At 45.1% G+C, this 23,913-nt stretch overlaps 1 protein-coding gene across 1 annotated transcript in view; it reads left to right on the top strand.

Annotated features, from left to right (window-relative positions):
* Nucleotides 1–13,145: 13,145 nt before the first annotated feature.
* Nucleotides 13,146–23,913, top strand: part of LOC134355115 (leucine-rich repeat and fibronectin type III domain-containing protein 1-like protein) — a 119,921-nt gene continuing 109,153 nt past the window's right edge. Inside the window, exon 1 of the mRNA XM_063064862.1 lies at nucleotides 13,146–14,536. Coding sequence (XP_062920932.1) covers nucleotides 13,149–14,536 — 1,388 coding nt within the window. The 5' untranslated portion in view covers nucleotides 13,146–13,148. The remainder of the gene's footprint in view (nucleotides 14,537–23,913) is intronic.

The following is a 23,913-nucleotide window of genomic DNA, read 5'->3' as shown; positions in this document are numbered from 1 at the left end:
ACTTAGTTGGAGTCTGGATTACTGGAACTAAGAAAGTTTTATTAAAGAAATAAGTAACACAGTACTCTAATAGTAAGGATATAAATGCAACAGGTTAGCAATGAATAAACACACATGTACACAGAACTAGGATAATAGGATTAATCAAGCTCTATCACAGTCTAGGGGTAAATGATCAGTTTCAAGTGATGCAAAGTTCAGTTCAATTGAGTTCAGTTCAGTTCGCAGTAGTCGCTGTTGTGCCATTGGGGAGGGGAGAAGAGAGAGAGCGAAAGCAAATGAATATTCAAAACGGATTCCAAACAGACCTTCCATATTCCTCGCAGTTAGCTTTCGGGCGAACCCTTTGTAATGTCTTCTGAGGTCACCGACTGTGACCCCTCCGTCCCAGATACGATCGTTCTTCTGCAGTGAACCTGGCACCCAGGCAAGGGCGGACACACACACCAGGTTCCCGCCGACCCGTACCTTTCTACCCTGTGCGTCTATGGCTGGTCCCGCGACCAGACCACCAAAACTCCCACCAACTTGTGGGGGCACACCGCTTCCAGGGTCTCGTTACCTCGTGGAGTCGTGTGTCTGTTGCCTTAGCAAACCTGTCCCTTTTTATCCCCCTGCTGGGGTATCGCCTGTCCATCAAACTTCAAACAGTTCAGGGTTCAAAGCCACCGGTCTCTGACAATACTCGGATCTGTGTCTCCTTCTCGTTAATCCCTCTCGTCTCTGATTAACATTTCTGAATGTTCCCCCATTGTCCTCTTATCGGCATCAATCTTCTGATAATTTGGTCTGTCGTCACACCTCCCTCCCACCCATCCAGCCACCACTCTCTCTCTCTCTCTCTCTCACACACACACACACACACACACACACACACACACACACACACACACACACACACACACACACACACACACACACACACATTCACACAGTCCTCCAATCCAATGCAAGCCGAGCGGTCTGCCTCTATCGGACTCAGAGAATTTTTCCTTCACTATTTCTGCATTCTTAGATCTTCAAAGTTCAAACTTCAATGTAAATTTATTATCAACGTACATTCTATGAGGCCTCCATCAGTCAGGATCAACCATAGATGTTGCGTCCTAACTGTCTAGATGTGCAAGCCAGGGCAGTACAATATGGAGAGCAAGCTGTTGCCCATGTACCAAGCTCCCTCTCTCCATGCATCTGATAAACCCAAAGGAATGGCAGAGACCAATACAGTTTGGTACCAGCAGTGTTGCAGGAGTTGCCACTCAGCATTGAACTCAACGTAGGACTGCCTTAGGGACTCCAGCTCTGGAATTTTCCCTTAGGATTTACTTTAGAAGCCTTCCCCATGAGTGAGTACAGACACAAGGCAGCGAAGGTTTGATATCAGAGTTTTCCTTCGCCTAGATGAACTGCCAACCACACCTGACAAGATCCATTTGTCCAAAACAACTGGTTTTAAGGTGCCAGTAACTCTCCTGTCAGTAGAAATTGTTTTGTTGGGCTTTGTAGCTAAACCACACGTGAAAGCCAGGAGCTGGACTTGATTTCCAAAGGTTATTTGAGTTGAATACCATTGGGAGCATTTAATAGGTAGTGGGAGCTTGTCCCCATTACCTCTCTTGGCTATAACAACCTTATGGAACCGAAGTACTAAATACTACCTTGAGATTCATGTTCTTGTACACATTTACAAGAAGAAAGTACAATAGAGTTCTATAAAAATCTATACATGGATAGACAAACATGTACCAGACCAAGGTGCAAAAGATGAATTGTGCAAATAAAATGCAATAATATTGAGAACAGGAGTTGTAGAGTCCTTGAAAGTGAGTCTGTATGTCATGGTGTTGTGATGTCATGATGTACACCAGCAACATCAGAACCCAAATGCAGAGGAAAGACAGACACTGATGTACAGACAGCGATGAGAATTTATTCCAAAAGACAATCAGTGTCCCGGCCAAGTAATGCTGCAAGAAGCGACATTCTCAAAGCTATTATCCTGCCATTAGCACTAATCAGGCATCCACTTAAATAATACGAGTAACATGGAATCTCCCAGCCTATCAAAGTAAAATTAACAAACTTAAACCGAAGGCATCAGGAGATCGCATTACAAAGAGTGAGTCGCTCGAGAAAATCACAAGAAACTCTGAACAATTAAAAACTATCATTAAACAACAATTAACCAATTAATGTGCTCTAAAAACTTTGGAGGCCAACGGTTTCCATGACTGCAGAACTCATTACACGTGGCGAGTGCAGTTATCACTGCCAGTTCAGGAGCCTGATGGTTGTAGGGTGATAACTGTTCCAGAACCAGGTGGAGTGAGTGGGATTCTGCACCTCTTGTCAGATGGTAGCAGTGAGAAGAAATCATGGGCTGGAAGATGGGGATCTTTGATGATGGATGCTGCTTTCTTACGACAGTATTCCGTGAAAATGTACTCAATAATGGGGAGGACTTTTCCTGTGATGGACTGTTCTACCACATTTTGTGGCTTTTTCCATTTCTTGACATTAGTGTCCATACCAGGCAGTGATGCAACCAGTTAGGATACTCTCCACTGTGCACCTATAGAAGCTCATCAAAGGTTTTGGTAATTTATGCAAACCTATATTGAATCTTCACAACCTTCTAAGAAAGTAAGGTGCTGCTGTACCTTCTTTGTGAAGGCACTTACGTGCTGGTCCCAGAACAGACCATCTGATATGATAATACCTAGGAATGTAAAGCTACTGATCTTCTCCACCAATGCTCCTTTTATGAGAACTGGCTCATGGACCTCCAGCTTCTTCATCCTGTAGTTAATAATCAGCTCTTTGGGTTTGCTGACATGCTCAGTCTTTCTCCTATATGCTGATTCATCACTACCTGGCACACTGGGGGGGGGGGGGCATAGGGAGCAAGGGACGACCCAAATGCAAGACACATCTTGTGAGGTTAATTAAATTTAGTTTATTGTTCGAAACCAGGAGAGCAAGGCAGGATCAGGAATAGCGAACTGGACAAGGATTTAGGACAACGACTCGGCTGGGACTAAGGGTCTGGGCTAGGACTCGGAATCGGCTTCCAGAACTAGAGGTGACATGAAGAGGCTACGGTATGGACTCCGAGCCAGAAACTGGGCAAGGACCCAGTACCTGGGTCTTCCCCGGGCTCGGATCCCAGAACCAGGCATGGACATGACATGGGCTAGGGAGAGGAGGAACGTGGAAAAACAGAGCCTCGGTCTCGGGAGAGCAGGTACATGGAACCATGCACATATACACAGAACAGAGAGTTGGGACCCCTCCTTGGGTACAGGACATAGGGCCGGGACTCACACACAGAACAGAGAGCCGGGACCCCTCCTTGGGTACAGGGCATAGGGCTGGGACTCATGACCCCCTGTGGGGCAACAGCAAGACGGCCTGACTTACCCCATGGAGGCGAGGACAAGACAAGACAAAATATGACCCCCCATGGGGCAACGGCAAGACGGCCTGACTTACCCCACGGAGGCGAGGACAAGACAAGACATGATATGACCCCCCGCAGGGCAACGGCAAGACGGCCAGACTTACCCCACGGAGGCGAGGACAGGACAAGACCAACACGAAAGAACACCAGACAGTACCTATCTAGCTCCGGTGATAGAACTAGACCGAGGTGCAGGCGAGGGCTGCAGACGAGGGCTAGAGGTGAGATGGGCAGAGAAGGGATTCAGACAGTGGGGTAGGACAGGAATCACAGACCGCCAGGGCCAGGACTTGACTCGGAACTTGGATGCCGCCAGGGCCAGGACTCGACTCGGTACTTGGATGCCCCCAGAGCCAGGACTTGACTTGGAGCTTCTGGGTAGTGGTGAGCTCTCGACTTAGCCCAGGAACAGTAGACAGTGGTTCTTGATTCCCTCCGGCGGGTTAACTGACCAACCCACCTCGGTGAGGAAACTTTGCAGGCTCGCTTTGGTGAGGTAACTAGACAGGATTGCTCCGGTGAGGAAAGGTGAATTACCGGCTCTCGCTTCGGGCGGAGACTAGGTTTGCTCCGGCCAGATGACATTGGCATGCCATACCTTGGTGACTTTGCAAACGCTCTCGCGCCAAACAGCTGAAAGCCGGAGACTATAAACTACCGGTTCAGCTGAGAGTAAATTGCATCTGATCACTAAGGCCGAAGGACACGGGAAAACAGGGAACCAAAGGGAAACAGGGAGTCAACGGTTTGGATCGTAACATAAACAAAGTAAATTTAAAGAGACCCCGATCCAGACCATGACACTACCTTTGATTTGGCCGACAGTGGTGTCATCAGCAAGCTTAAATATGGCATTGGAGCTATGCTTAGCCTCACAGTATAAAGCGAATAGAGCAGGGAGCTAAGCACATGCTCTTGAGATGCTCCTGAGATGATGGAGATTGTGGAGGAGATGTTGTTGCCAATCCAAACTGACTGGGGTGTGCAAGTGAGGAAATTGAGGATCCATTTGCACAAGGAACTATTGAGGTCCAGGTCTTGGAACTTACTGTCGAGTTTTGAGGGGATGATAACGTTGAATGCTGAACTGTAGTCAATAGAGAGCTTCCTGATGTATGCATCTTTGCTCTCCAGGTGTTCCAGAGTTGAGTGAAGAGTCAATGGAATGGCATCTGCTGTAGACATGTTGTGCCGTTAGGGAAATTGGAGCGGTTTCAAGTCACTCCTCAGGCAGGCATAGATTCTTGGTTAGTCAGGACATGAAGGGATACAGGGACAAGGCAGGAGATTGGGGCTGAGAGGGCAAATGGAACAATCATGATGAAATGGCAGAGCAGACTTGATAGGGCAAATGGCCTAATTCATCTCCTATATCTTGTGGTCTTATGGAGTTGATATGCTTCATGACCAATCTCTCAAATAGTGGATGTAAGTGCTACTGACATTGAGGTAGTTTACCAAGTTCTTCTTGGGCACTGGTATAATTGAAGCCTGGTTGAAGCAGATGAGCACCTCAAACTGTCGAAGTTCAGTATGGGTCATCGATACTTGACCAGGTACACTGTCTGGGTCAGATGCAATTCATGGATTTACCATCCTGAAGGATGCTCTCACAACGGTCCCATAGTCTGAGATCACGGGGTCTATGCGGGCTCGTAAAGCTGCCTGCACGCTTGATGCAAGATAAAAGACATTGAGCTTGCCTGGGAATGAAACATGTTGCCTTTTATGTTGTTTGGCAAAGATCTTGGCCAAGTTAGCCCCTTTGGTTCTGTGGACCACATCTGCTCCTGATCGTGGTCCAGAGTGCAGATTATATAGGTCTGTCTGAAGCCTTTGTCTGTCAATAAGGATAAGATTGACTTTGGATGGAATCCATTGCTTTTTCAAATAGTCTGCCAAGACTCAACTTGGGGTAATGAATCCTAGTCTGAGGGAGGCATGAAAGAGGAAGGCTTTTAATCAAAAATGTTGAGGGAAAACAATTGCAGTGTTGTGATAAAAGAGCTGGGCCAAAAATGGTGCATGATATGGAAATTTCATGGTGATTTTCGTGATCAGTAGACCAAAATCCATAAGGTACATTCAAAAGTATTCGGGAAGCCAAATGTTTGTTGCCCTGTGTATTGAGTGAGATGTTGTTGTTATGACACCACTCAGCCAAATTTCCAACACTCAAAGTTAACAAAACTTAAAAGACAATTGAATAATAGTTGGACATAAGGGGCAAATAGGACTCGCACCACATGGTCATCATGGATAAGTTTGGTTGTCTCCATGGCTTCACATTTTCCCAACATTTGTCCTGTACATTCACAAGAGAGGAAAGTAAGATTGAAAAGTGTGAGTCACTGGAGTACAGTCAGTGTTTCTGAATCTGGGAAGCCCCCGCGTGATGCATCTTAGTTTAGCTTAGCAATCTTAGCAGCAGTCCATTGAGGCAGAAAACGGATTGGACGTTTTCTCAGGCTTAATGTGATTATAACTCCCTTCAGCTCTAAATACTTAAATGGATCAAGTGTATGATGTGCCAGCATCTTCCTACCATAGTGCTCCATAAATGTGTAATAAACAGTAAAATTACTAGAGCTGAATTCTTCAATAGATTAGATGCATCTCATGACAGCAACAGCACAAAGCTTGCTGATAGGTTCTATTGGCCTTGCTAATTTCACAGATATCAACACTGCAAATTTAAATGGTGCTAACAGACTCTGCTTTGTTAATGAGAAGCAGCATGCTGTTCCGTTAATGGGAAGTTAGAAAGCCCATCCATCAGTTTATGGTTTCAAATTTCAGTTATTATCACTCGATTGTGGATTTGCCTTTGGGGCATGACATCTGTTGGAAAGGGGTTGCGGGCCCTCATCACCTCCTGTCCCAATTTTGACGCCTGGAACCTTGGTACGGCTCTGCTCATTCAGAGTGTTTCTCTTCTCAGCGTCTCAGGAAGTTTACTCCGGGGGCCGATTCTTCTTCTCTTCATTGCACTCCAAGCACTGTGCTTGGAAATGTTTGTTGGAGAAACTGAATTTTCCAAATTCAAAGTTCAAAGTAGATTTATTATTACATACTGACAGGAAAGACGTAAATAGGTTGAAAGAGTACAACAGCAAACTTACAAGGCTGTTGCTGGGTCTGAAGGACATGAGTTATAAGGGAAGATTGAACAGGTTAGGACATTATTCCTGGGAATGTAGAAGATTGAAAGGAGATGTGGTAGAGGTATACAAAACTATGAGGGGTATGGATAGGTGAATGCAAGCAGGCTTTTTTCCACTGAGGTTAAGGGGGCAACAGCCAGAGGTGATGGTTAAAGGTGAAAAGTGAAACACTTAAGGTGAACGTGAGGGGAAACTTCTTCATTCCGAGAGTTGTGAGAGTGTGGAGTGAGCTGCTACACAAGTGGTGCATGTGCGCTCAATCTCAATGTTTAAGAGAAGTTTGTTAGGTGCATGGTTGGTAGGGATATGGAGGGATAGGATCCCAGTGCAGGAGCAGGCTGTTTAAATGGTTTGTTATGGAGTAGTTGTGCTGATGAGCCTGTTTCTGTGCTGTACTTTTCTGTGAATCTATGACTCTATGACTCTATGATCATCATCCCTGAGGCTTGACATGGTCATTCTGCAGGAAACTTTAAAGCAGGTAGTCATGGAAGTCCTGACAGTGGCTTAGGAAGACCGGATTGAGGAGGCATTTGAGCGTAAGAAAGCCAAGTACCGACAGTAGGTGGAGCAGTGCCAGGGAAAGGGGTGGAAGGCACAATGCCAATCTATAGAGGTGGGGTGTGGAGGTTTTGGTGGCCGCTTGCACTGCAGAGCCTTCTCTCTCCAAGTCATTATGGGGGCTGCAAAGAGAAAGGCCATCAGGATTGTCACAGAGTCTGCTGAGCACGCATCCAGATAGCTGCGGATCAAGAGGTGTGACTTGTGGACCAATGCTGCTGGCCCCTGATCAGCACTGGCAGGCCTGGACAAGTGTGTCTGATATTGAAGGACCTGAAATGGGTGCAAAGTTGGGATGGGGTATATCAGAGTGGGGGAGGTTGGGGTCTTACAGTAGTGATGTTCATCAGGATGAGCTGTTCTTGTTCTTCGTGTCGTCATTACCATCATTTACCTGTAACAGATCCACGTACTTCTATGTCCTTTCAGTGTTTAAATGCCTCTTCAATGTCGTGCTTGACTCCACACCCTTGACAGTGATCTCCAAAGTTCAAAGTTCAAAGTAAATTTATTATCAAACACATATACGTCACCATATACAAGCCCGGTATTCATTTTCTTGCAGGTACTCAACAAATCTATTGAATGTGAACCATAACAGAATCACTGAAAGACCACCCAACTACAGCATTCAACTAGAGTGCAGAAGAGAAAAAACTGTGCAAATATAAAAGGAATAATTAATAACAATAAATAAATAATCAATAAATATCAAGAACATGAGATGCAGAGTCCTTGAAAGTGAGCCCATGAGTTGTATGAACAGTTTAATGATGGGGCAAGTGAAGTTGAGTGAAGTTATCCCCTTTGGTTCAAGAACCTGATGGTTGAGGGGTAGTAACTGTTCCTGAACCTGGAGGCATGAGCCCTAAGCTCCTGTACCTTCTCACTGATGGCAGCAGAGGGAAGAGAGCATTGTCTGGGTGGTGGGATCCCAGCTATCAGCCAGTTTCTGTGTGTAAATCCCTCAGATCCTTCCTAAATCTCCTTCCTTTCACCTTATGCCAATGTGCTCTTTATTTTGATACTCTTTTCCTGGAAAGAGAATCTAATTATCTATCCCATTCACCTCTTACCTACTTCTAACCTATCGCCCCTCGGTCTCCTTCACTCCAAGGGAAACAAAGCCCCGCCTTCCCAGTCTCTCCCCATTATGGAAGTCCTTTGGCCCTGGAAACATCCTGTACTCTCTCCAGTGCAATCACATCCTTCCCATGGTGTGGTGACCAGAAATGCACTCAATCCTCCAGGCACAGCAGGTGACTATGGTTCATTGCGTAGACGGCACACAATGCACACATTGAACTCTTGACTTGGCCTTTGTGAATTGAGGACTGTTAGCAGGTGAGGCACGTGTTGCAGGGTACCCAGCTCCTGAACTCTTCTGTGGCACAGGATTTATGTGGCTGCCAGCCTTGTGGTTCGTGGTTGTCGCCTTTTTAGAGGTTTGTGTTGAGTCAGCACATCACCAACATCTTTGACAAACTATAGATGCACAGTGGAGAGTATGCTGACTGGCTGCATCATGGCCTGGTATGGAAATACCAATGCCCAGGAGTGGAAAGGCTACAGGAAGTGATAGGTATCTCCATTTCATCACAGGAAAAGCCCTCCACACCACTGAGAAGATCTACATCAAACTCTGCCACAAGAAAGTAGATACATTATCAAAGACCCCCACCATCCAGGCCATGCTCTCTTCTCACTACTACCAACAGTCAGGAGGTACAGAAGCCTTAGGTCCCACACCACCAAGTTTATGAACAGATATTACCCTTCAGCCATCAGACTCCTGAACCAGTGTGGATAACTTCACTCACCACAATGAGCCTTCGGTCCCACACCACCAGGTTCAGGAACAGTTATTACCCCACAACCATCAGGCTCCTGAACCAGTGTGGATAACTTCACTCACCACAATGAGCCTCAGGTCCCACACCACCAGGTTCAGGAACAGTTATTACCCCACAACCATCAGGCTCCTGAACCAGTGTGGATAACTTCACTCACCACAATGAGCCTCAGGTCCCACACCACCAGGTTCAGGAACAGTTATTACCCCACAACCATCAGGCTCCTGAACCAGTGTGGATAACTTCACTCACCACAATGAGCCTCAGGTCCCACACCACCAGGTTCAGGAACAGTTATTACCCCACAACCATCAGGCTCCTGAACCAGTGTGGATAACTTCACTCACCACAATGAGCCTCAGGTCCCACACCACCAGGTTCAGGAACAGGTTGATTCTATGACCTACAGACTGACTTTCAAGGACTTTACAACTTATGCTCTCAATATTTCTTTTCTTTATTTGCACGACTTGTCCTTCTTTTGCACATTGATTGTTTGTCAGTCTTTGTTTATATATAGATTTTCAGAAACGTCATATTATTTCTTTATTGTCATTTATTTATTTAATAAATCTCGGGGTAGTATATGTTCTCATATACTTACTTTCTTTCATTATGTGCTGAATAATAGGATGAGGGCAATGAAGGTCTTTGACCATGATTGTTCTTGGCGAATTTTTTACAGAAGTGGTTTGCCATTGCCTTCTTCTGGGCAGTGTCTTTAGAAGATGGGTGATCCCAGCTATTATCAATACTCTTCAGAGATTGTCTGCCTGGTGTCAGTGGTCACATAACCAGGAATTGTGATATGCACCAGCTGCCCATACGACCATCGACCACCTGCTCCCATGACTTCACTTGATCCTGAGCAGTTGGGGGGTGGGGGGGGGTATAAGCGGGTGCTACACCTCGCCCAGGGGTGACCTGCAGCCTAGTGGAGGTAAGGAGTGCCTTATATCTCCTTTGGTAGAGACATATCTCCACCCTATCACCCAATGCTTTCATAATAAATTTTAATTTGACATTAACTGTGTGATGCCAAAAATAGTGCTGTTGAGTGTACAAGCTAAGCAGTTATATACTAAGTGGGTAGATCCTTTGAATATTCTCCCTGTTTCCTGGATTAAGATCTTGTGATTTGGCATCTTGGAATGGCATCATGATATGGCATCCTGGTATAAAGTCATGTTCGATCGCTCACAACACACAAAGAGATCATGTTTCAAATCATGAAGGGTCTCAAGCATCTTCTCTGGAGGGAAAGGGGTGGACATCTCACATTGAATAGGTGTGAGAGTGTGGAGGGAAGATAGCTGGAATGCAGTAGAATGAGGGAAGGATGAAACAGATGGTGACATGTGATTCAGGAGATGGCAGACACCAGGGTCTAGAGTGGCAGACAGTCTGCTGCAAGCACTCATTGGGTGGAGCAGTGTCTGAGGAGCGGAGAAAGACCTGTCAATGTTTCAGGGTGAAACCCTACATCTGGACTGAAATAATGGAGAGGGAAGAAGGCCAGTATAAAAAGGGGAAAGATGAGCGAAGCACCAGGAGGTTGATAGACTGAAAAGGGGTCTGAAAGGACAGACTGGAAGTGCCAGGGAAGGGAGCGGGGATGGAGCATGGAGATAGTGGAGATAGGAACCAGTTAAGGGAGGGATAATGGTCAGGAAAGGTGAACCAGTTGAATAGGTATGCAGGTGAAGGGCAAACAGAACCAGGAGTGATGGGCATATGGAACCAGGTGAGGGAGTGGTCAGGAAAGGTGAACCATTTGAATACGTAGAAGAGTGATGAGCAGATGGAACCAGGTGAGGGAGATAATGAGTTTGAACAACGAGTTTGCCCTTAAACGTTGACTGTATATTCATCTTCATAGATGCTGCCTGACCTGCTGAGTTCTTCCAGCATTTTGTATTTGTTGCTTTGGATTTCCAGTATCTGCAGAATCTCCTGCGTTTATGTTTTGTGTGTGTTGTCAAGAGTTTTGACATTTGCAGAATCTCTCATATTTAACATCACAATTAATGTGTGATGTATCTGATATTCCCCTTTGCTCTTGCCTAATTGACTCCTCTTAAAAAACATTTGTGGGATCTTGTGTTAAGCACTGATGACTTAAAGACCAGTAGGAATTAATCTTGAGATGTGAGCCATTACAGGGGTCATTGTGTTTGCTACTGAGTCCATGGAGTCGTGCAGTATCTCTGAAGGAAACAGAAAGCAGGATGACTGTAAATTAAACACTGGTGAATAACTATTTCAAACTAGTTTTTAATTAGTCAAAGGAGAAATGACACTGTGATTCCTGTTTGTGAAGCCCATTTTCCAGTGACTCCACTGAGGGTTGAGATATGTGAGAATTCAAGCACTGGTACTGCACAAGGCTATTCGGTCCATTAAGTCTGCTCCACTGCTCCATTATGGCTAATTTATTGTCCTTTTTACATCCATTCCACTGTCTTTCCTCTGGAACTTTTGATGCCTTACTAATCAAGAACCTAGCAACCTCCTCCTTAAGCATTCCCATTGACCTGGCCCCACAGCGATCTGTAACAAGGTATTACACAGATTCATCAGCCTCTGGCAAGAGAAATTCCTCCCGATTTCTGTTCTAAAGGGATGTCTTTAGATTCTGAAGCTATGCCCTCTGGTCCGAGACTAGTCCACTATAGGAAACATGGAAACATCCTCTCCACAGCCACTTTATCTGAGATTTTCAATATTTAATAGGTTTCCGTGAGATCCCCCCATTTCTTTTAATCACAGGCTAAAAGCATATTTCAGTTGTATTTGAGTAATCTTGTGTGTGTGTATATATATATATATTTAATCAACCTATATATAGGGATTGCCTTCATCATCACGGTACCACGTGACATGCAACAATGCTCATACATTAACTCTTTCATTCCTGCGATCATTCTTATGAACATTCTCTGGACCCTCTTCAATGCCAGTACATATTTTCTTAGATAAGGGCCCCACAACGGCTCACACTACTCCAAGCTGGGTCTGACTAATGCCTTATAAATCTTCAGCATTATATCCTTGCTTTTATATTCAAATGAACAATATGTCCAAGGAGCTATGCCCAGCATCTGCCGGAAGAATGCAGATTGTGGGACTTGAGGAATCTGAGATGCAGGAGGACGTGGGAGACTTTGTGCAGAACACCCTGAAGGTTAACTTGCAGGTTGAGTCAGTGGTGAGGAAGGCAAATGCAATATTAGCGATGTTAGCATTCATTTCAAGAGGTCTAGGATACAAGATTAAGGATGTGATGCTGAGGGTTTATTAGGCACTGTTGAGGCCTCACCTTGAGTATTGTGAACAGTTTTGGGCCCCTCACCTTAGAGAAAATGTGTTGGCATTGGAGAGGGTCCGGAGGAGGTTCACAGGGATGCCAGGAATTAAAGGATTATCATTCGAGGAACGTTTGATGGCTCTGGGTCTGTACTCGCTGGAATTCAAAAGGATGAGGAGCGACCTTATTGAAACCTTTCAAATGTTGACAGACCTAGACAGAGTAGATGTGGAAAGAATGCTTCCCATGGTGGGAGAGTTTAGGACAAAAGGATACAGCCTCAGGATAAAGGGTCGCCCTTTCAAAACAGAAATACAGAGAAATTTCTTTAGCCATAGGGTGGTGAATTTGTGGAATTCGTTACCACATGCAGCTGTGGAGCCCAGGTCATTGGGTGTATTTAAGGCAGAGATTGATAGGTTCTCGACTGGACATGGCATCAAAGGTTACAGGGAGAAGGCAGGGAACTGGGGTTGAGGAGGAGATGAAAAAAAAAGGGATCAGCCATGATTGAATGGCGGAACAGACTCGATGTGCCAGTTCGTCTAATTCTGCTCTTATGTCTTATGATCTTATGGTCTTATGGGTCATTGGAACTGTAAAGAGTTATGATACTGCACTGCCTTTAACTTTCTGCGAGTAGTTTGATTTGTTTAAACCATAACGTATACTGTATGTAGGAGAAGAAATAGATCATTCAGCCCATTGAGTGTTTTGATCATGGCTGCTTCTCCCTGTAAGATTTGATGTCCTTACTAATCAAGTTTCTAATTCTCTCTCTGTCCAGCTCGCTGGTCTGACTGATGATGGAGCGGTTCCTCTTCTCCCTGCTGGTGCTCAGCCTGGCCGTGAAGGCCCAACTTTGCCCGAAGCGCTGCATCTGCCAGAACCTCTCGCCTTCCCTCGCCATCCTCTGTGCCAAAACCGGGCTGCTCTTCGTGCCTCCGTTAATCGACCGGAGGACAGTGGAGCTGCGGCTGACTGATAACTTCATCACCACGGTGAGGAAGAAAGACTTTGCCAACATGACCAGCCTGGTGCACCTGACCTTGTCCAGGAATACCATCAGCCAGATCATGCCTCACACATTCGCAGACCTAAGAGTTCTCCGTGCCCTGCATCTGGACAGCAACAGGCTGACCACGGTCAGACATGAGCACTTCAACGGTCTAGTAAACCTCCGACATCTCATCCTCAGCAACAATCAATTGCATTATATTTCTGCCAACTCCTTTGATGACTTTGTTACGTCTCTTGAAGATCTGGATCTCTCCTACAACAACTTGCAGAATTTGCCCTGGGAAACTATTGGGAAAATGACAAATGTCAACACTCTCAGCTTGGACCATAACCTGATTGACTTTGTCCCAGAGGGAACGTTTTCCAATCTCCATAAGCTGGCCCGACTGGACATGACGTCCAACAAACTTCACAAGTTGCCCCCCGATCCCTTGTTTCTCCGGGTCCAAATGTTTGCGAAGACAAAGGGATCTCCACTCTCATCTCTTGTCCTCAGCTTTGGTGGAAACCCACTCCACTGTAACTGTGAACTGCTCTGGCTGAGGCGCCTTACCCGAGAGGACGATCTGGAGACTTGCGCCTCACCACAGCATTTAATGGGCAAATACTTCTGGTTCATTCCTGAGGAGGAATTCACCTGCGATCCCCCGCTGATCACCCGACATAGCTCCAAGATCTTTGTCATGGAGGGCCAGAGAGCCATCCTGAAATGCAAGGCGATTGGGGACCCTGATCCATCCATCCACTGGACCTCACCAGAAGGACGTCTCATCTCCAATTCAAGTCGAGCCACCACCTATGAGAATGGTACGCTGGAGATCCTGATCACCACCCCTAAGGACACTGGGACGTTCACTTGCTTTGCTTCTAATGCTGCTGGAGATGCTATGGTGGAGGTGGAGCTGATTGTGAACCCTCTCCCTCATTTTGCTAATAGCACCAATAACATCAAAGAACCAGATCCTGGTTTGTCGGACATCACCACCTCGTCCAAGTCTGGTTCTCCTCCTGCTGGAAATGAGACAAAGACTCCACAGGACAAGAAGGTCACAGCAACTGACCTCACCTCCTCTTCAGTCCAAATCCGTTGGCCCTCTCAACGTCACGTGCCTGGCATCCGTATGTACCAGGTCCAATACAACAGCTCTTCTGATGATGTCCTCGTATACAGGTAACGCAAAACTGACTGCTGTTCTTCTGCCCAGAGAGGAATCACGTTTGAACATTTAAAGTAATACAAGAGAAATGGTGTAAGGGGTTGTGATCTTGAAATGTAACGTATAAACCTGTGTAAAGCATTTGGAGCATGTGAACTCTCCTCTAACCGTGGGAATGCGAACTGGCCATTTACGTTTAAACCAGCTAGATTTAATTAATATGATTTTTATAACTTATAACTCCTCTTACATTCCCACCATACAGCCAATGAGAGGCATTTCACACATTTAGTACCAAGGGACTTCAAGTTTCCAGATTCAGAATTGTTTTATGTCAATTCCTGAACGCAAATGTAAAAGAGAACGAGATAATTGTTACTCTGGATCCGATGCAGCACAAACAAAAAAACACAATAACAGATAAAAGACATTAAAAATACACAAGAAGTATAAATACATAAGATAACCGATGTACAGAAATGGGATTGTATGTCGATAAAGTGACACTCAGTTCAGGAATGTCTGTACATAGGGTGGTTTTGACAGGAAATGATAAAGCAGCGGAGGGGTGAGTTAGTTATCCTTACTGCTTCGGGAAAGTAACTGTTTTGGAGTCTGGTGGTCCTGGTGTGGATGCTACAGAAACTCCTACCGGATGGGAGCAACACACTAAAAATGCTGGAGGAACTGAACAGTCCCGGTAGCATCTATGGAAAAGAGTACAGTCGACGTTTCGGGCTGAGACCCTTCATCAGGACTGGAGAAAAAAAGATGAGATGTAGAGTTAAAAGGTGGGGAGAGGGGAGTGAAGTTATCATTATGAGGAAGAAGATTCTTGGGAAACTGAAGGGTCTGAAGGTAGATAAGTCACCTGGATTAGATGGTGTACACCATGGGGTTCTGAAAGAGGTGACTGAAGAGATTGCGGAGGCGTTAGTAATGAGCTTTCTGGATTCCCTCCCCCGACTTTTCAACTCTACCTCTGACCTGCTGAGTTCCTTCCAGCATTTTGTGTGCGTTGTTCCGATTTCCAGCATCGGCGGATTTTCTCGTGTTTGTGTTTGGTCCTCCCTGATAGGAGTGGGACAACCAGTTCATGAGCAGGGTGGGCCTCGTTCTATTTATGTCCTTGATGATAGGAGGCTAGTGTCAGTGAGGCGTTGGGCAGTTTTGACCACCCATTGTAGAGCCTTCCTGTCTGGTGCAGTGGAGTTTCCACACCAAGCGGTGATGCAGGTTGTCAAGATGCTCTCTATTGAACATCTGCAGAATGCCGTGATTATTGATTATTGATGTGATTATTGATTATTGATGTGATTATTGATTATTGATTATTGATGTGCGTCGTCCTGCTCTTATCAGCCTCCTGAGAAAGAGAGGCATTGATGGTGAAATCATGTAGATTTTTTCCCAGAGAGAAGGTATTAAAAACAAGATGATATAGGTTTAAGATCAGAGGCAAGAGATTTTAAAGGGACATTTGAGGCCGTTTCTTCACATAAAGATTGGTGCATATTTGGAATGAGCTACCTGGAGACAGGAACATGAGCAACATTTACCAGATAAGTATATGGAGACAGGGTCAGAGATTAATGAGCTTTCCTGATTGTGTAGGGTGTGTTCTGGGACAATGAATAGTTGCGTGAGGTGTCCACTTGCAAGAGTTTGAAACTACTCGCAGTTCAGGATGAGACTGGCAACTGAGATGCAAGCTGTTATCAGTAGACGGGCTTTACTTGGCGCAGTCCGATGGAAAGCTACCTTTCAGTATTTCAGGTCATGGAGCTTAAGTTGAATCAAAGTTCAAAGTACATGTATTATCAAAGTATCCATATTATATACAATCTTGAGATTTGTCTCCTCACAGGCAGCCACAAAACAAAGAAACCTAATATAACCCTGCTGCATGGGGGCATCGAGGCATTAGAGTTGGTGTGCGAGGGGGGCATGCAATGTGGCTGCTGATGATTGTCTTGGATGTTCCTCTTGCAATTGCCAGACCCTGTTGGATATTGATAATGTAAGATACCGCAGACCTGTCTCCCTTGATTGGTGTGGTGACAGACAACCAGGCAGCTGCGTGGCATCAGGTGTAGCAAAGACTAGGCCTCAAGCCGCATGGTAGGCTGCTGCTGCAACCAAGGCGAAGCAATGCCAAGGGCAGTGTGGCATGCTTCTGCGCACGACCGAGAACTGTACCATCAATATAAAGCCAAAGAGAGGGCACATAATAGAACAACATTTAGTGGGAAGTTAGAGGATTGGGAAGTTTTTAAATACCAAACGAAGACAACTGAAAAAGTTATTAAGAAGGTAAAGAGAGAATGCAAAAGAAAGCTAGCCAATAATATTAAAGAGGATAACAAAAGTCTCTTCAGATACATAATGGGAAAAACAGAGACGAGAGTGGATATTGGACTGCTGGAAAAGGATGCTGTAGAGGTAGAAATGTGGGACAAGGAAATGGTGGATGAACTGAATAAGTATTTTGCATCAGCCTTCACTGTGGAAGTCAGTGTAGAAGTATGGTGGAAGTTCCAGGTGCCAGGGGGCATGATGTCTGTGAAGTTGGCATTACTAGGGAGAAGGTTCTTGGCAAACTGGAAGGTCTGAAGGTAGGTAAGTCACCTGCACCTGATAGTGTACACCATGGGGTTCTTAAAGAGGTGTTTGAAGATATTATGGAGGCATTAATAATAATCTTTCAAGAACCACTAGATTCGGGAATGGTTCTGGAAGACTGGAAAATTGCAAATGTCACTCCACTCTTTAAGAAGGGAGAAAGGTAAGAGAAAGGAAATTGTAAGTGAATTTGTCTGACCTCTGTGATTGAGAAGATGTTGGAGTCAGTTGTTTCAGGGGATTTGGAAGTGCATGATAAAATAGGCTGTAGTCAGCATGATTTCCTCAAGGGAAAATCTTACCTGACAAATCTGTTTGAAATCTTTGAAGAAATAGCAAGCAAGATAGACAAAACAGAATCAGTTGGTGTTGTATACTTGGATTTTCAGAAGGCCTTTGACAAGGTGCTATTCACGAGGCTACGTGTTACAGGAATGATTCTAACATGTATAAAATAGCGGCTGATTGGTAGGAGGCAAAGAGTAAAATAAAGGGAGCCTTTTCTAGTTAGCTACTAGAGACTAGTGGTGCTCCACAGGGTCTGTGTTGGGACTGATTCTTTTTGCATTATATGTCGATGATTTGGATGACAGAATTGATGGCTTTGTTGCAAAGTTTGCAGACAATATGAAGATATGTGGAGGGTCAGGTAGTTTTGAGGAAATAGAGAGACTACAGAAGAAGCAGGTTAGGAAAATGAGCAAAGAGTGGCAGATGGAATACAGTGTCGGGAAGTGTATGGTGATGCACTTTGCTAGAAGAAATGGAAGGTTGACTATTCTCTAAGTGGAGAGGAAATACAAAAATCGGAGGCACAAAGGGATTTGGAGTCCTTCTGCAGGATTCCCTAAAGGTTACTTTGCGATTGAGTCTGTGGTGAAAAAGGCAAATGCCAAGTTAGCATTCATTTCAAGAGGACTAGAATATAACAGCAAGGATGTAATGTTGAGACTTTATGAAGCACTGGTGAGGCCTCATTTGGAGTATTGTGAGCAGTTTTGAGTCCCTTGTCTTGGAAAAAATGTACTGAAACTGGAGCTTGTTCTAAAGAGATTCACAAAAATGATTTCAAGATTGCATGGCTTGTCATATGAGGAGCGTTTCATAGCTCAGGACCTAATTGAAACCTATCAAATGGTGAAAGGCCTTGATAAAGTGGATGTGGAGAGGATGTTTTCTATGGTGGGAGTGTCTAAGACCTGAGGGTACAGTCTCAGGATATACGGGTATCCTTTAAGGACAGTGATGAGGAGGAATTTCTTTAGCCAGAGAGTGGTGAATCTGTGAAATTTGTTGCCACAGGCAGCTGTGGAGGCCAAGTCTTTGAGGAAGAGGTTGATAGATTCTTGATTGGATGTGGGGAGAAGGCAGGAGATTTGGACAGAGAGGGAAATGGATCAGCCATGGTGAAATGGCAGAACAGACTCGGTGAGCCAATTGACCTAATTCTACTCCTATATCTTATGGTCTTTTGGACTAATATGTGGGACATGTTGCTGAGGGACGTGGGCTATGTGTGTATACTGTATATGTTTTGTGTGACTATGTTTTTTGCTCACTGTTTTGAATGTGCTGTATGTGTTTTACACTTTGGCTCCAGAGGAACACTGTTTCATTCAGCTTTATGATAATTAACTTGAATTTGAATTTCAATTTGATTTGAATTTTTTTTAAAAAAGACCATCAAACACCCAATATGCAGAGAAAAAAAACAAATTGTGCAAACAACAAAAGCAAGCAAACAACCAAAGTTCCCGGAAGTGAGTTCCGTGGCATCCAGCAGTTTGTCTAAGGCTCAACTGACACAGGAACAGAGAAGGTTCTGCAGTCACTTGCAGTACAATGCAACGTTACAGGGAGTCTGGGGGCAGTGGGTTTGGTTCAATGCCTGCCCTTGGGCAAGTGACTAAGGGGGATTAGTGAACAGAGGCTTGAGTTCTTCCCCCTGAGGGGTGAAGAAAGAAGAAGGTAAAGAAGCACCCCCATCACACCCGAGCATCTTCCCAGGTGGGGTTAATTGGTTATTTTATTCAGTGATATAGTGAGGAATAGGCCCATCAAACACCTCACCATCCAGCAACCACCCCCCCCCCACCTCCAATTTCACCCTAGCCCAATTACAGGACAATTTACAAACCAATTAATCTCTTTGGACTGTGGGAGGAAACCCATGCAATCACGGGGAGAACGTACAAACTCCTTGCAAGCTGTGGCAGGAATTGAACCTGGGTCCCTGATACTGTAAAGCGTTGTGCTAACTACTACACTACCGTGCCATTCCACAGTCGGTGGGATCCAGCAGCAGGTCATCCAGAGCACAGCATTGTCCCAGGGACCAAGGGTGGGAAATGTGAGGCCAACCAGACGAAGAAGCAGGCAAAGAGTTGCCAGCAGAAATGGTAGGTAGGGGCTTGGAAAAATAATAGCAAGGAGTATTTTAAGAGACTACTAGACAGGTATATGGAGTAATTTAAGGTGGGGGGGTTTATGTGGGAGGCAGGGTTTGAGGGTCGGCACAACAATATGGGCCAAAGGGCCTGTACTGTGCTGTACTATTCTATGTTCTATGTTCTATGAGTAGATGGACCTTGGGGCCTGTTTCTGTACTGTAGTGCTCTATGACTCTCAACCTGATCTGGTCAACAGCAACAAACCATCTCTGCCCTGTAGGACACTCTACATCACTAATGGGATCAAATGCTGCAGCTTCCCCATGCAGTTCACTATTTTGACTCGTGTATTTAGTTCGTAAATAAAAGCATTCTACACTGGCTGCAAAGCCTGCCCTACGATCAGACTGTTCCCGAGGGGATTTGATATTGGGAGAGGCAGAAAACCCTTGTGAGATGTTTGGGTCACATTCTGTGTGCTAACACACAGATCAACAGGCTGCCTCACTCCCTTCCCAGCACTGGAGGTGGGCAACTCACAACCGTCTCATCAATTTCCACAATGCCAACGAGCTCTGAGATCAGAGAACATTCATAAATGGATGTTCGAAGTTCAAAGTACACTTATTATCCAACTATTTATACATTATGCAACCTTTAGATTTGTCTCCTTGCAGACAGCGACAAAACAAAGAAACCCAAGAGAACCCATTAAAAAAAGACTAACAAACTCCAAATGTGCAGAGAACAAAAATAAAATTGTGCAAACAATAAAAGTAAGCAAATAGCATTTAGAATGAAATTGAGTCCTCAGACACGAAAACTAGAGCAGCTAGAGCAGGCCCACAGCCTCAACCTCAGTCTATCACATAACGGAGTAAACATCATGGAGCCCGCAGACAGGAAGCCTTGAGAAGGCCCAGAACCTCAACCTCAGTTTATCACATAGCGGAGGAAACATCCTGGAGCCTATAGACATGAAGCTGGAGCAGGACCACAGCCTCAGCCTCAGCTCAACACATAGCGGAGTATACATCACTAGCAGTGAGCAGAACCAGCCCGACTTTTGCCTCTTTTCCAGATACCTTCAATCCATCTGTCCTGGACTTTAAATTATCCAAACATTAGGTCATTCCTCACGTGAGGACTAAGGCCCTGTCACATCGATACATGCTGAGCCTGCACCTTGCCATTACATTTCAGCCTGTACCCGACTTTTCTTAACTGGATGTAAAGTGTAAACAGGCTCCTCAGCCCACTGAGTCCATGCCAACCATCGAGCACCCCTTAACATCAATCCCAATTTACTTTTCTCACATTCCCATTCACCCCACCCCACCTCCAGGTTCCACCCCTGACCCATACACTGAGGGCAATTTACGATGGTCAATCAACCTACCAACCTGCACATCCTTGAAATGCAGGAGGAAACAGGAGCAGCTGGGAAATCCACGTGCTCACAGGAATGAAGTGTAAACCCCACACAGACAGCGTCTGACATCACTGAGTAAACCTGGGTCACTGGCACTGCTGTGAAAGTGGCTACACAGATCAATAAGGTGGTTAAGGAGGCTTATGGAATGCTTGCTTTTACTAGTCAAGGCACTGAGTTCAAATGTCAAGAGGTTATGTTGCAACTGTATAAAACTCCAGTTAGGCCACATTTGGAGTATTACGTATACTTCTGGTTGCCCCACTATAGGAAGGGTGCAGAAGAGGTTTACCGGGATGCTGCCTGGTTTAGAGGGCATGTGCTATCATGAGAGGCTGGATAAACTTAGGTGTTTTCTCTGGAGTACTGGAGGCAGGGGGGAGATCTGATAAGAGGTTTACAAGATTATGAGAGGCAGAGGTAGATTAGACAGGGAGTATCTGTTTCCCAGGGTTGAAATGTCTAATAACAGGGGGCATCCTTTGAAGCTGAGAGGGGGTAGGTTCAAGGGGGGTGTGAGGGATAAGTTTATTACTTAGAGAGTGTTGGATGCCTGGAATGTGCTCCCTGCTACGGTGGTAGAGGCAAATACATTAAAGGCTTTTAAGAGACATTTGGAAAGCATGTAGATGTGAGGAAGATGGAGGAATACGGACATGGTGTAGGTAGGAGGGATTAGTGTTTGGGTGTTTTTGATTTGCTTTTTAGCTGGTTCAGCACCACTGAGTGGGCTGTTCCTGTGTTCTATGCCCCACGGCTCCACTGATGGAGGAATAGACTGTTGAGGTGTGGACTGTGCCACAATCTGTTGGTTTGATTGCACATCATGGTTAAGACACTAAATTTGCCAGAAGTCCCTGCCGCGAGCTCAGCAGGGCTGCATATTTGACCAGCTGGTTGACTGTAAACATTGCAATCTTCTGGAACTGAGGGTGAATGATTACCACAGAAAACCTTCAGGGTGTTTCTTAAACACAAGGGTGACCTCGTTACATCGAGTCCAACTTCGTGAACTCATCGTAGGGTTTTCATGCCAAGATATGGAAGTAGGTTGCCAGGCCTTTCTTCCGTGCAGATACTGCTGCTGCCCAGGTTGAGACCTGGCTGGGTTTGAACTCAGGACCATCTGCTTTGAAGTCCAGTGCTGATGCCACTACACCACCAGCCGACCCATATAAAACCTTGAGAGACACTGAAATCTTGACAGGCATTCAGGGTGAAAGCATCTTGCCTTTTTCCCCAGAGAGAAGGTACTAAAAACAAGATGGCATAGGTTTAAGAACAGAGGTGAGCTTTTCTTCATTCTTTATTATGGGAAACAGTGTGAAACAGGCTCTCTGGCCCTTTGAGGCACGCCACCCAGCAATACCCAAGTTAACCCTAGCCTAATCACGGGACAATTTACAATGATCAGTTAACCTACGAACTGGTACATCTTTGGACGTAAGCGGTAACCAGGGCACCTGGAGAAAACCCACATGCTCATGGGGAGAATGTACAAAGTTCTTACAGACAGCGACGGGAAGAAGGGGATTTGAGGCAGTTTCCTCACACAAAGAGTGGTGCGATTTAGGAACGAGCTGCCTGAAATAACAGTTGAGACGGTCACACTGGCAGTGTTTACCTAATGAGTACTGCACATGGGTTCGAGAGGTTCAGAAAGTTATGGGCCAAATGCGAGCAGATGGGATTAACTCACTGGGCAATGTTGTAGCATGGATTAGATGGGCCGAAGGGCCTTTATTCCTGCTGTGAGAACACATCACTTGATGAAAAAGATGTGATAAGTACATTTCCATTCCTGTCCTCAGTGAACTAAGCATTGACTATTTTCTATATGGGGAGAGAATTCAAAAATCTAAGCTGTAAAGGGAATTGGGAGTCCTTGTGCAGGATTCTCTAAAAGTTAATTTGCAGGTTGAGTTGGTGGTGAGGAAGGCAAATACAATGTTATCATAAGTTTCGAGAGGACTAGAATATGATAGTAATGATGTTATATTGAGTTTTATAAGCACCGGTGAGGCCTCAATTGGAACACTGGGATCAGTTTTGAGCCCCTTATCTAAGAAAGGATATGCTGACATTAGAGGAGGTTCAGCGGAGGTTCACTGAAAGCATTCCAGGAATGAAAGACATCACATTAGGAGAATTTGATGGCTCTAGGCCTGTACTTGCTGGACATTAGAAAAATGAGAGGTGGCGGATCTCATTGAAACCTATTAACTATTGAAAGGCATTGATAGAGTGGTGAGGAGAGGATGTTTTCTATGGTTGGGAGTCTAGGACCAGAGAGCACACCTTAGAATATGGAACATCCATTTAAAATAGAGATGAGGAGGAACTTCTTTAGCCAGAGGATGGTGAATCTGTAGAATTCATTGCAACAGGCACTGTAGAGGCCAAGTCATTGTGTATATTTGCGAAGAAAAAGAATTTCAGGATTTATATTGTATACGTTTTTCTGACATTAAATGTATCTATTGAACCTATTTAATGTGGAGGTTGATAGGTTCTTGATTAGTCAAGACATGAAAGGCTACAGGGAAAAGGCAAGAAATGGGGTTGAGAGAGAAATGGATCAGCCATGCTGAAATGGCAGAGCAGACTTGATGGACAGAATGGCCTAATTCTGCTCCTCCATCTTATGGTCTCGAGGCCTATAGTCTAAAAGGCAATCTAGAAAGGCAGACATAGTTGTCAGAGATCGATTGATACTTTGGTTGGCCTAGTGGGAGGGAGAAGTGACTGAGAAAGGAGGAGGATAGACATTCCTTACTGTATTCCATACTGGTACAATATTTCCAGAGGGAGAGTTTAGAGACACTGTGCAATTCTGATAAGCGGATGTGAGGCACAAAACAACAATGGCACAGCTCCGGTCTTCCTCTTCTGTAAAGATGCATCCGGGATGGGCAAAGATGTTCTATTAATTAGCTTCCAGAACTGA

Source organism: Mobula hypostoma, chromosome 12, assembly GCF_963921235.1.
Source record: "Mobula hypostoma chromosome 12, sMobHyp1.1, whole genome shotgun sequence".
Taxonomy (NCBI): Eukaryota; Metazoa; Chordata; class Chondrichthyes; order Myliobatiformes; family Myliobatidae; genus Mobula; species Mobula hypostoma.
Note: the sequence above shows the minus strand (reverse complement) of the source record. Positions and strands in the feature narration are given on the sequence as shown.